The following is a 14,070-nucleotide window of genomic DNA, read 5'->3' as shown; positions in this document are numbered from 1 at the left end:
TGACGTTTTGTTGCCAATTTCTCTTGGACTTGCAACTTCAGTTGGTTGACGACTATCGCCTGAGTCAAGCATTAGGGAAAGCATAGGCAATTTAAAATAAAATAAAAATCTAAGGACACGTTTTGTTCCAGGCAGTAGATTCACTTGCATCCAGTAGGGGGAATTGACTGCTCGCTCTGTTGCCATCTGCCTCTCAATCTCCAGCCCTCTCCTCCTCTCCCATGCATATTCCCAGGTTGTGGAAACGCTGCAGCCCAATGGTCTGCGTCTGCTTGGCTGCTTTAAGACCCTCCTACCAGCTGGGCTGAAAAAAGAGGCGGCACTGTGCTTGCAAGCCTTGGACGAGCCCCCTTTTACCGCCCTGTCAGTGTCGAGGAGAAGGGAAGAAAGAGAGAAAGGGAGAGAGAGAGAGAGAAAGAGAGAGAGGGGGTGAGTGATCGAGAAAGCGCATGCAAGAGAATGAGAGAGCAGCTGTGTGACAGAAGCAAAGAGAACGAGGCAGGCTGCTTAGAGAAGTGAGAGAGCAGAAAGGAGGAAATAAGGAACGTACATTACCAGAGCAGGAAGAGGGAGGATCGCAGACGAGGGACTATTTCTCTTCTAGCCACAAGGGGCACAGTCACTACTTTTAAACCACTTGACTTCTAGATGAAACCCAGTGGACTGGACTAACCAATTAGTGGATTTTTCATACTCATTTGTGCTGCATCTTTAGGAAACGGCAACGATTCCTTTGTGCTTTCTGGTAGTGCAAAGTGAGAGGACTGTCTGTGTCTGCGCTTGCATCTTGGTGCGGTCTGTTCTGTGCACAAAGTGCTTCTGTCGGCAATCGGTGCTGAGGATATCTCCCCTCTGTCATACAAGACGCCGTCGGATCAGGCTACAGTGAGGAGAGAGAGCCTGTGTGTACGACAGAGTGAGAGAGAGCGTTCGAATCAGTGTGCGCATGAGAGGAAGACCATTCAAGCCAAGGCAAAAGTGATCCAGCTTGAATAGAGAAGGGAACCCATACCTCCTCCTCTCCCTGTGTTCCTTTGCCATTCCTTTCCTCCTCTCTTTCTCCTCCTGTTCCTCTCCCATTATCCAAACATTCACAGGACCGGACCGCTTGCTTCTCTTCGCAACTTCTCTTTCCTCTCCATCCTCTACCTCTCTTATCACACCCTATCCGGTTCCCGCGGCGGACCAGCGCACTACTCTTGGATCAAGAACTTGAGGGAATATTTCCATTCATCCAGCAACGAGAGACTGAGGGACAGTCTGCCTTATACGGAAGCTCCGGACCACATTGAGACATTTGCCATCAGAGGCAACCCTTTTCCCTCCTGTTGTGCAGCACACAGATACTGCCTTCGCTCTTGTGGACCCACGAGTGACAGCAGTGTGGACAAGGAAGAAAGGATTCCTACAAGCTATCCACTTCTCCACTATCAGTGTTCGCTACTGTGCAGCTCCCTCTCCCTGTGTCACCATTCCCTGCCTCAGTGCTAAGGATTCCAGCTACATGGGCAAGCGATTGGAGCAGCAGCCAATGTACCCTCAGTACACCTACTACTACCCCAATTATCTCCAGACCAAGGTACGCCACTCCTCTCGCATTCCTCCAGCATGCTCGTCGAAACTCCCACACTCCTACCCCGCCTGACTCCCACCCACCCTCAAACCCTCACCTTCTTCCCTCCTCCAGCAATTTATCTCCCCTCTCATCCTTGAGTGGAGATGGCACTTGACTGATAGCTGGCCTTGCCCGTGATGGTTTCATGGGACAGATACCTTGTTGGACTTTGGATGTCTATATGAGTGTGTGCGTGCGTGTCCGGGATCAGGGCCGATCGCTGTGATCTGTTTGGCCAGCCTTCAGAATTTTTACTGGGTGCAACCCAATAACCTTCACGCATTGCTCATCTGTAAACCAATGAGCCTCCAAGATAACACCGGATATGATTATGACAACAAGCATTTGTGCTTTTGAACCTCCAACTGATTTACTAGGAGGGCCTTTAATTAAATGTTTGTAAGAATTTTTAAGTCGTTAAATATTCTCATTTCCCTTTCCGTTGGTACTCTTGTTCTGTATCAGTGCTCTTAGGATTGAGGAACAGGCTAGGACTAAACAGCATTCCCACATATATTGTTTCTAACCTTTATTATTATATCAGACACTTTTTATTCTCCACACTTTTTTGTCGTAACAACTTTCACATGATACTTCCGATTTACACCGTTCAAATTTCAACTTGCTTAAAAATACACACCTCCTGGGGTATATATCGTCTGATTCCATATGACTTACAGTATTTGCACAATTTAATGTAAATATCAACTTTTCCCCATTCATTTTCAATGGGACAGACATTGACATTTTTCGAAGTCCCACTTTCCACGCCCACTTCCATACATACAACTGATCATCATTGCCAGCTCTCTGATACTGCTCATTGCCGCAATTCAGGATTTTCAGCATTCCCACGCAATTTCTCCAGAAATTGCACTTTGTCGCATATGAATACCAGTTAATACTTTAATGGTGACACTTGCACCACATAGAATTACAGTATTTGCATTTATGTTTTGGTCCTGTTCGTATCCTCTCATTTGGTATTTCAGGACAGAATGTCCTTTTGTGTATTGCGGTTATGATATTTTAGACTCGATCAATGAGCGCATAATGAAACTCTGGCTTTGAACATCCATTTTCTTTGTTAAATGACCTAAATGTGTCCAAAAGTGGAACGTGTGAAATAAATATAGCTTGGTAGATTATTTTTCTTGTTCACTTGTTCTTATTTTTCCATGGCGAGTGTTCTATCTTTGGATGTTTGTGTCACTCACAACGGAGGATGGACATTTGACAATACCCTTCATTGGCTATGAGGAACATTAATGGTGAATTAACTCACATTTTGTTTCTAGTGTTGCAGAACAATCCTGCCTGAAGGAGTTGTTTGTTGTTCTTTTGTAATCTCAAGATGAATTATGAATTACACAGCCAAACCACACATCTATCATGGACACTTTAGTATATCATGCGTCTAGGTTTTTGTCACAGAAAGCTAAGGTGCTCGCTCCATGATGTGACAAGTGGTCACCAAGACAGAGCAAACTTGAGCTGAGCCCAACCAAGCAGACGAAGATTGATAGATGAATGATATAAGTGAGAGTTATTGACAAAGATGGCTTTTTATGTCACAGAATGTTTTTTTTTTGTTTTTTTGTAATGATACACCCCATTACTATACATCCCTTATCCTGTTGGACAACTGCCTTGGCACAAATCTCAAACTGCATCCTGGATCATCGCCAGTTAATTACAGGGCCAATATAGACAAAATACCATATAGCGTGGGAATTGTATTGCAAATAATGTCAGGGACCCTCAGGAGTTCAGAATCTGACAGCGATAGGGACACAGATTAAGTCACTCTGAGTTTTGGTATGAAATCAATTTGGCGGAGACCGACTTGCTGCTACTGGCTCTCAAACATACTTGTGGCTTGATTGTCAATGTGTTCGTGTGAGACCAAATGTACGCAGTACTCGTATACCACAGCTACATACGTATACTAAAAAAACATACGTGTACCAAATAACCGTATATCGTATAACATATACGTACATACGTATACAAAAAAAAAATTTGCTGATATGGTACAGCCCTACTTACACTCTAAAAACAGCTTGGTAAAAAATAACACAATTTGGGTCAAAAATGGACTAATCCACTACTTGGGTCAATTTGACCCAAATTTCAGGTTTCTTTTGCACAAAAATAGCCCAAAATATTGGGTCATTTTAGGTTGTTTTGCACGAAATGAACCATTTTCCCCCTTGTTTTTAGAGTGTACTGACTTGCACTACTGTGCTCTTTATGTGCGCCAAATTGGCTTTCGACTCAGTGGTGCACTTCCACACTTTCCACTTTCCCCCCGTTGTTTAATACACAATTATTACAATATTTTAATTGATTCTGAATCCTTTTGCTCAGCATTGCAATGCATCTAGTCTTCTATGCTTATTTCTCCAACCCCTGAATTCCACACATTTGAACAAACAATGAATACATTACCATGCCCATGTCTGATTCTATACAAATAAATGTCAAATGTGTGTTAAAAACATAAACTGAAGTCGTATTCAAGGAAGCAGTGAGAGCATCTCTGTAAGAAGAATACTATTGGTGTACAGTGAGCTTCCAGCAGGGTGGACCTGGCTGCAGCCCCACCTGGCAGTTCACCAGCACTCCCTTCTGATTTATAGTTTAATACATTTGTGCTGCTGCCATATGGCTTCCCTCTCCATCCCCTGCTCCTTCCATCATCCGCCTCTGCCTCCCTCCCCACTTCGCCTATCTCAAAGCTGCTCATCTCGGTGGCCTCTCAGTCAGGGTATGCCCCCTCAATCTCCTTCCCTCCCTCTCTTCCTCTTGTTTCACCCTTCTCTTCCTCCTCCCGCGTCCACTCTACACTGTTGCAACAGGGATTCAACCCCTGCCTCCTCTGCCTATGCTGCAGTTCACTCCCAAGGTCAGCGGAGATCTGATCTTGCCACCGTCAGCGATTGATTTATCCTTGACTGAGCCGCTGGGGTCGTGTGCCATGCAAACAAGACCTATGGCGAGGAAAGCAAATGTTCCTATTTATATATCACCACACACGGGCTTCTGTGAGAATTTCCCTGATTAGTTAGTATAGCCAATAGGTCAGTTTGGTTTCGCCACGAGCGTGAGAAAATCTGGCTCTTTGATGTTCAACGGTTGCACCATTATGAAGAAGAGCCAATGCTGGCAAGTCCAGTCTAAACAGTCATCAAAATTGTATGGCACAGTATTTTGTGAGCAAACACACACAAATTGAACACAGTTTTCACCATATAATCATATTACTTCACACAACGCAACATTATTACATGGGTACATGTAAAAATAAGTTAATCGCTATTAATGACTTTTGCTGTTTTCCATGTGTTTTGCATTCAGCCCTGCTCATTGTGGTTACGTTGTACTTTTAAGCTCTGCTCACTGTGGTTACTTTGTGCTTTTGAGTTCTGCATCTAGCCTGCTCAAGGTACTGAGTCAAGGTTTAACCGTCAAGTGTTTTCCTCGAGGCCATCTGAATCCAGCCCTCGGTTGTTACTTTGTATTTTTGTACACATAATGAGTCTCTGTTTCCTAATTCCCGTGTCTTGTCTACGTTTGGATCCAATTTGTGCACCTCACGTCACGTAACTGTGACATTGTTGCTAGTTAGCAATAATGTTAGCCTAACGTTCTTTGATAACTTGATCAGCTACGTTATAATGGCTCAGCAGAGAAGCTCGAACTTTTCCTCTAATTGAATTGATGGAACAATATGGGCAAAAAATAGAAGACAAGAAACCAACAGAAAGATACAGAAATATACTGTTTGGCAGCAGCTAGCTGACAATTTTAACGAATCAACCAGATTGAAAGAAAAAAAGGAACATCCAGCCATGTTTGACAGCTGGTCCAGTCTTCTTATTCAGCTCCATAACTGTTTCCTTAGCAAACTGTTATCTCACCAATAGTTCCCCTTTATCATGAAATTCAAGAGAATGGAGGCTGTCTCTCAAATTTTTCAAGGAGATTCATTATTTTTTTTACTCTATCCGCCTAAAAAATAAAATAAAATGCAGACCTTGTTAAAGTTACAACCTTCCCAACTGTGAGTTTAAAATTAATTCTCAAATTCTGGTGCAACATAATTCATTTAAAACTGAAATTTAAACGTTTAAAGAGAAATAGCTGTCTTAATTTTAAGCTAGTTTGGTGCAACTGCATTGAAACATAAACCATAATTGAATCAGGTTTTAAAATTAAACCATGGTGCAATCCAGCCTTATTGTAACAACCTGATTAAGGCTTTATCTTCTTTTGGAGTAAGTGTTGTAAATAAAATAAAATAAAAGAAAAACATGAAATTCTAAACAATTTGTAGTTAAGCATTGATGCTCACTAAACTGAGGCCTTTTGAGGTACAATGAAGTCTTGATCATTATCAAGTCAAGCACAACTGAGGCTTTTATTTCACGCGTAGGTTTTGTCCGACTTCAGAGACATTTTTTTGTCCTTCGTGGGTGTTCAACTCAGTTTAGAATTTGCTTGCCTTCACTGCTGCATTCCTAAGGTATAGCTTCATACTCCCAAGATGTTCGGGGGGGGGGGGGGGTCTATATATCCGCAATGCATAAAAAATGGTAATGGTTGGCATAAATCTGTCTAAAGCGTAGCCTTTTTCACTGTCTTGCTTCCATTTTGTGGAAAATAGTTTTGATGTTTGTGCAAAATTATACAACATCTGTCTTTGCTTCAGGCAGATGAGTGCATGGTAAAGAAATGTGAAGACTTGTGTCTTAATGGCCTTTGCATTTTGTGGTTACTGTGGATATACTGCACATCATATTCTCATTTAATGGCATTCTCTGGCAGTGGCCACAGAGTGCTTGTTAACCCACATTAGAATGTGAAAGTCAGGGAATGAGATAAAACTAACATTTGTCTTTGTATTGATTAGTGCAGTGGGGCGTAGCATGTGCTCCTCTTTAGCGCAATTATTGATTCCTGAAATAGTGTCTGTGTGCGTGTGTTTGTGTGTGTCCATGTGGTTTTTATATAAAGTTATTGTTATCTTATGACTCTTGTTTTGATGAGGATTGTTGTGACTTCCGGCTCATCTCATCTGAGGTCACCACAGCAAATTACTTGACTTTTGAATTTTATTTAACACAGTTTTTATGCTTTATGTGTACCACTACGGAAGCGTATTGCATTCACCTGGGGGGAAAAAACAACTCCTGTTTTTCTGACTAATTTTTGGGGGAAGCTTTGTTTTTTCTGTGTGTGTAATTTGTTTTAAATTCTGTTTTTCAGATTTTTTTTTTCTGTTTTACTGCATATTTTTTGTCATAAAAAATTCTGAAAACGGGGAAAAAATATTCAGAAAAACAGGGGAATAAATAATTTATTTTAAAAAACAAAAAATATTCTGAAAAACAGCACCATTTTATTTTATTTTTATTTTTTTACCTCTGAACTCCAAGTGACTTGTTGCAGACACGCTAATGCAGGACACTTTACCACATGCAATATGCTTCCCTAGAAACGTAACTGTTAGCTTACTAAAATCATGCCGATCGATTGACACGTTCATATGGTGAGCCAGTAAGTGATATAGTTGAAGGTACGTTGAAGGTATGCGGGAAAATGTCTACCTTTAGCGAGTCTGCAACAAATCACTTGGAATTCAGAGGTAAAAAAAAAAAAACTCTGAAAAACAAAGCACAAGCTTCTGTTTTTTTGGAGTAATTTTTTCCTGTTTTTCTTTAAAGATTTTTTTCCCGTTTTTTCTGATTTTTTTTCTGTTTTCCTGAGTACTTTTTCCTCCTGTTTTTCTGAATATTTTCCCTCCCAATTTTTGGGGAATATTTTTTTATGACAAAAAAAAACTTTCAATAAAACAGAAAAAAATATTCACAAAAACAGAAAATTCAAAAATATCCACAAAAAACCCCCCTGAAAATTAGTCAGTAAAACAGGAGTTGACAACCCCCCCAAGTTAATGCAATACGCTTTTATATACCACTGCACTACCAGCTCCTTAGTTTGAGAGAGGATTCTTCAAATTGCCCCATTTTTGTCATTCCAGCCTGGGAATGTGATGCTTAGTGACTTTTCCCAGTTTCCTGTGCATGGGAATCATTTGCATTGTAAATATCAGATTGCGGGATAGCATCTGACCCTGGCAAGCCCATAAGAAATTACACTACTCAAAGCGATTGTTTCCTGTATGTGCAAGATATAACATAAACTACAATAAATTCTATTGTAGTTGAACTTGGCACCAGTGTGTGTTATACAGTATAACTGCTCTTACATTACAAGCCTAATGTCAGCGACCCCGTACCCTGGCAAACAGTAGTGTGTCTCTTTATATTGCTTTAGCACACACCCTGGCTGCTGTGTCGTGACCCAGGAGCATGTGGCGGTCATACAGAATCTTAAAAGCTGGCATAGCTCAAATTGAGCGATCTTAGCAAAAACTCTTGTCCATGGCCTTAAACAAACATCAGGCAAATGGAGCCTTGTATACAATCATGCCTAAAATTCTTCACATTTTTATCAATTGAGAAAGAAAAGTGAGAGAGGAAAGGGATTTCTATGTTTGCATAACAAGGAGAGAGGTTTGATAAAATAATGTAGGAGACAAGAGGTTAAAGAGAAAGGATCTGGCCTCAAGTTAGGGGATTAATTCATTTTGCTGCAAAGACAACGTCATTTTAATTCTGCAGTACTTACTAATACTTGTTAAAAGATCGAAGTCATTTGGTGGAACCTCTTAACGGACACCATTGAGGTTGTACAATTCTGGATTTAAAACAAATCTTTCACTTTTAAAGCACATACTTATTTTTTCTTTGATAGTTTTTATTTACAAGCATAAATAATGAAACATTTGATACTAAGAAAGAATGTTATAAATCTCAAGCACCTTTCTCAAAGTTAATACTGAGGGCTCCATTCTTGTTATGCCATTCGTCATTTTAAGTTTCTTTCTATACTAACCAATCTATATTCAAAACTCAAATTCAACGCAAGCTTTCAGCTTCATACAATATTCACTACAATTACATACGCCACAGATTCTTCTAGGGCAGCAATGGCCCAGTGGCTAGGTAAAAAAAAAAAAAACTGCAGATGGTTCAAATCCCACCTTAGACAAATCTCAATTCAATTCAAAATTGTATTTCACTCTTTAAAAGAAAATAAATGAAAGAGGGAACAGAAATAAGTAAAGCATGTTTTGTCTTCCCCTGCTCGACACGAAAAAACCCACAAAATAAATGACAGCGAGCGGTCAACTACAATTAATACTTAGTAATTTTCACATAATTTATCTTTCATTTTTTTCCATAAGGATTCAGCTTATTAGCATTCAGCTTTCAGCATTCCCACACAATTTCTCCAGAAATTGCACTTAGTCTGGTTTAATTTAAAATTGGCCAAATCCTGTGATTTCAGCATATTTCAGCTCACTGATTTCTGTAGTCCTTCATAAAAGATGACTGATTATCTCCTGTTTAATCCAAATAAGACCGTTTTAACTTTGGAAAACAATGACCAAACTGATAACATAGTACATCAGACTTAGATAGCACACTTAATTTTTCATAAACTATATGAATGTGAGGGCATGTGAAACTATATTTTCTGGGCTGCACAGCATGGTAATGCTTGTTTTTGTCATTTTACAAACGCACACTTCTCTGTGCGTGTCTATCAAAAGGCATTGGCTGTGTAAAAAGTTCAAATACTGTTTGTGTGTGTGAGTGAGTAAGAAAGAACACACTTAGCTAGGATGTGATTAAATGAAACTCTTAAAAGTGGGCCACACTTTCCACTTTGGGTGTCCTTGAGCACTTGGCACACTGAGCACAAAGTATAAGCTCACTCATTACAGGTTGCTGTGAGAAAAAAGTACCATTGATAAATGTTTGAAATACACAATCATGTGAGAGACTTGCCTTGTGAAATCGTTGACTGTATCTTATGCTTCTTACCCATATGGAGGAACAAAACTGCCAAAATTAAAAAGAAAGAAATGACTAAATACTAAATAAATGAATAAAAGTGAAAATAAAAACAGATGTATCAATTTTTATACAAAAAATAATGGCAATAAAAACAACAAAAATATATGTATACCTAAATTAATAAAAGTAAAAATAAAATTACATTAAAAAAATAAGAATAAATATAAAAATAAATCTTGAAATAAATATATAAATATCAATCAATAGATAAAAATGTTCTGCTCTTACATTTATTTATTTCATGCTGCAGACTCTCTTGTCAGGTCAAAAGGTTATTCAAATGAGGGGGCGGTCCTAAATGTGTGTTGGGTTGGGCTCCGCTGAGCGTTTTTATTTATTCATTGATATGTATTTCTAGTTATATATATTTTTGGTATTTATTTCTACATTTATTTTTATTGAATTATTATTTAATTTTTATTTTTATTTTTGTATTTATTTACTTTGATTAATTTATTTTGGTAATATATATATATATATATATATATATATATATATATATATATATATATATATATATATAGTAATTTATTAATTTTTTATTTGGCAGTTTTGGTACTCCATATACCCAAACGTTTAGAAATCCAATGAGATGGCTTTATTCCACATGGGGCGAGAGAGTTCAACTAGGCAACCTGTAGGTAAATACATCAAATCTCTACCCGAAACACGAGGCCATTTGAACTTTATATTGCTGGTTGACTATCTGTATCTAGCAATAGAATGAAAAACACAAGAGTTAAGATATAAGTAATGTACTCTGAATAAGTTAACTGCAGCAATGGAAAGGCCTTTTGTTGTTTCTGTTTGTAAATGGAAGCTTTCAGCATGTCCGTTGCCCTACCTTTGGGCGCTGGGCAAAAGCTCAGGTTGTGTGGCAACAAGGTAGGATGACTTGGAAGCTCCTCTTGGCAGTGCTCGCTGACTCAGACTCAGCTGGGATAATTGCTACTGAATTTTTAACGAGCGGCTGCGTTGTGCACTTTGTGGAGCAGCATGCCCGAAGATCCCTGCATGGCTGCAACTGCAGTAGAATTGCCCTTTTTTCTTCACGTTCGGTATGAGAAGAACTCTAAATACTTAAGTGTCTCGTCATTGCAATAGAATAGGTGATGCTGTGACTTTGGTATGTTAACAAAATCAACATTTTATCTAGCGCTTGGCTGCACAGATAATTATCCTTATCTGGTTTCATCTAATCACTGGTTGTAGTCATGAGATGCCTTTGGCAGAATACGTCACGCTTTATTTGTTGTCTGCTGGGTCACTCTTATCAGACTGAAATCTGGAAGCAAAATCACTTTAAACACGGAATTGTCTTTCAGCATTCTGTATTGTGAAGCAGTTAGGAAATCATCCCATTGGATAGCCCTTTTTAGGTAGCAAAACAGCATGATTTTTATCTTTATATACAACAAACTGAAGAACAGCTAGTTTTTGAATCATACGTCAAGGAAAATAGTTCAATCAACATTTCTTAAACAAAATAATAATCATAGCTCATAGCTATGCCTGTCACGTTACCAATTTTTTTTTAGACAAGATGTTTTGAATTGTCTTTTTATGCCATTGAGCAAAAATAAAGTACATCCTTTTTAAATGCAACTATCTTTCAATTATTTTAATTATTATTACCACCTCCCGGGGTATACATCGCCTGATTCCACATTACTTACGGTATTTTGCATAATTTAACGTTAAATATTAACTTTTCCCCATTTATTGGCTCGATACCAACTGATCGATAAATAAATTCTCTGAAATGATTAAATCCCACTTAAGACAAATTGCAGTTCAAGTTTTCTTTTTATTCATTTGTCATTTAACCACAATTAAAAATGTGTAATTTTCACATAATTTATCTTTCAATTTACTTCATAAACACATGCATTCAAATCTTAGCATTCAGCTAATAGCATTTATCTTTTCAGCATTCCCACGCAATTTCTGCAGAAATTGCACTTCGACTAGTTTTTGTTGTTATTATTATTATTATTATTATTATTCATTGCGTATTTTTATAATTGTTTTAATCAGAAATATGTCTTTTCCTATATCAGCTTTGTGTTCAATGAACAGAGCCCCAGATTCCACACTAAGCACATCTAGGACTACATTGAGACAAGATCATTAATCACTAATGTACAATAGGTACCTTGGCTCAACAAAGGTTAGAAAACACTGATCTAATATTTATTCTCCTTAATAAAAGCTCAAGTGATTAAGTTTTATATGATGCACTAGAATGACGTATTTGTATAAACGTATAGCGATTTCAAGCAAGCTGTAATCTCTCTATCACAAGATACCTGAGATTGGATTGATACAATGCTGGTCTTGCTGTCAGTTCTGGCTTTTGAAAAATGAAACTAGTGGTGGTCACCAGTCCCTTTAAGTTCCTGGCAGGGGTAGCGAATGTTTACAGAGCCGATGTCCATAAACAAGCAATGAATTAGTACAAAAAGAGCAATTAAGAGGCTAGCTGTTATCCAACATGTATGGTTGAACCGGCTAGCATTAGCGTTTCTATACACAGCTGCGCCTCATTAATAAATAAAAGAAAGAATTGCGCGTGCCTATGAACCGACAAGGCACATGCAAACCGAACTGAAACAAACAGAACCACTGGAATGGTTTTCAAAAGCCATTCCAACCCTAGTTGTCTAACATGCATGTAAATGACCATTTATCAAGTCAGAAAATAGTATTTGTCAATTTTTTTAATTGAACCATAAATTGATGCAGTAACTATTCTGACAGGCCTAATCATAACATTATTAATCTTCCGGTTTCCACCTGTGCTCTAAATTGTCCATACAGACAATGTGAATGCGAGTGTGAATGGCTGTTTGTATCTGTCCTGTGATAATCCGTAACCCCAATGAGGACAAGCTATATAGAAATTGTACATCTGTTCTCCAGAACATCTCTTAAATGGATTCAGAGTTTTGTTTAAAATACATTATACGTCTTTGACAACTGCTGAAAACGTGTACAAAGACTGATTACTAGTATGTAGTACTGATTTATTTTTTATTTTTTATTACAGCCTGGATAACCCGTGCCATGTGGAAGTCTGGCATGCATCTTTCCTCCTCTTCTATATGGGAACTGTCTTTGATACCATTAGCTAGCTAGCTAGCTATGCCTACACCCTGAAATTACCTAACAGCTCGGTGCGTTTTTTTAAACTCTCAAGTGTTATTTTGTGTCATAATATGTTGGAACACAATCTATTGGTTGTGACATATGCAGACAAGCTAGCCTCCAGAAACCCGTTAGCTCATGAGCTAGCTGGTGGCTCGCGCCTCTCGTTGGGGCATGGGAAACCATATTACCACTTGGTGGAATTTTTTACAGCCACCAGAGGCTTTAAAGTGATATTTTTCTCAAGCTCATGTGCAACATGTGAGGCTGTGAAGCTGTTAAAAAAAACGCTGGACATAGTCGTCTACTCAACTTTAGCTTTGACTGGATAACCTCTTTAAACCTCTTTTCAGCTACCTTTGTGTAGCAATTTGAGCAAATATAGGCCACATTTCCTACATTAAAGTGATCCAATAGAATTGATTTCCTAGTGAGAGTTTTAGATATGGAGACTCATGAGGTAACACAAGCCGCAGACATGCAAATGGTAGTGCTGCCTCTCTACTGTGACTACTGGAGGCAGCCATGGTTACCACCTCCCAGATAGCATACACCGCCTGCAACATTTACTCTCTACCGCTGCATTAGTTGTGGCAAGCGCAATGAAAACACGGTGTCACGCGTTGCTTGAAAAATGGTTCCGGAAAAAGCCAATTCTGCCATGAATGAGGATAAGCAAATAAGCATGAGCGCTTGAATAGCTGCCAGTCGTGTCAGAGCCCCCCTCCCCTCTCATCCAGTCACAATGAGCTTCTATACAAATAAGGATACGTGCACCAATTTAGTGCAGCAGATGAACCTTGTGAAGCCTGGTCGAGCAAGTGGGGGATTACCGTGAGCAAACAGGCTTTTCTCCTGGCTTTATTTGAGTTAACTGACTCACACCACCCTCTTAGATTTGGCCCCAGTGGTTTCTTTGGCAGACTCTTTCCGTTCTCCTACAGCCTTCGAGGCCTTAACACGTGCGCATTAGTCAGCGTATGGAAAAACACTGTTCGTCAGGTAGGCGACCTGAATTAGGTTGCAAGGACACTTTAGCAGGGACAAAGCAGAGCCACAAAGCAGGCGTAAAGGATCGAGGAGGAACAAGCCCACGGTGTGTTAAGTCTTGTTGGAGGGAGCGGGGGGATAATTCTTCAAAAGTAATTAGTAGCACATAAGCAGACTATTGGCAACGCAATGAAAACATCTTGGCTTTATATGTGGGCTGCTTGCAGATGTCGGTTTTTTGGCAGGAAACATGAACCCAAGTTGAACAAAACTTTTGTCAATGTGCAAAGCATTGCAAGAGTCTTTGCCAAGGCCTGCCATTTTTAC

At 39.1% G+C, this 14,070-nt stretch overlaps 1 protein-coding gene across 3 annotated transcripts in view; it reads left to right on the top strand.

Moving 5' to 3' along the window:
• Nucleotides 1-340: 340 nt before the first annotated feature.
• Nucleotides 341-14,070, top strand: part of rbms3 (RNA binding motif, single stranded interacting protein) — a 292,785-nt gene continuing 279,055 nt past the window's right edge. For all 3 annotated transcript variants that reach the window (XM_086063177.1, XM_086063176.1, XM_086063175.1), the window contains exon 1: nucleotides 341-1,579. In XM_086063177.1, the coding sequence (XP_085919303.1) occupies nucleotides 1,505-1,579 (75 nt within the window). In that variant the 5' untranslated portion in view covers nucleotides 341-1,504. The remainder of the gene's footprint in view (nucleotides 1,580-14,070) is intronic.

This window comes from Leptonotus elevatus, chromosome 19 (genome assembly GCF_054856555.1).
Source record: "Leptonotus elevatus isolate MCC_2025b chromosome 19, RoL_Lele_1.0, whole genome shotgun sequence".
In the NCBI taxonomy this organism is placed as follows: domain Eukaryota; kingdom Metazoa; phylum Chordata; class Actinopteri; order Syngnathiformes; family Syngnathidae; genus Leptonotus; species Leptonotus elevatus.
Note: the sequence above shows the minus strand (reverse complement) of the source record. Positions and strands in the feature narration are given on the sequence as shown.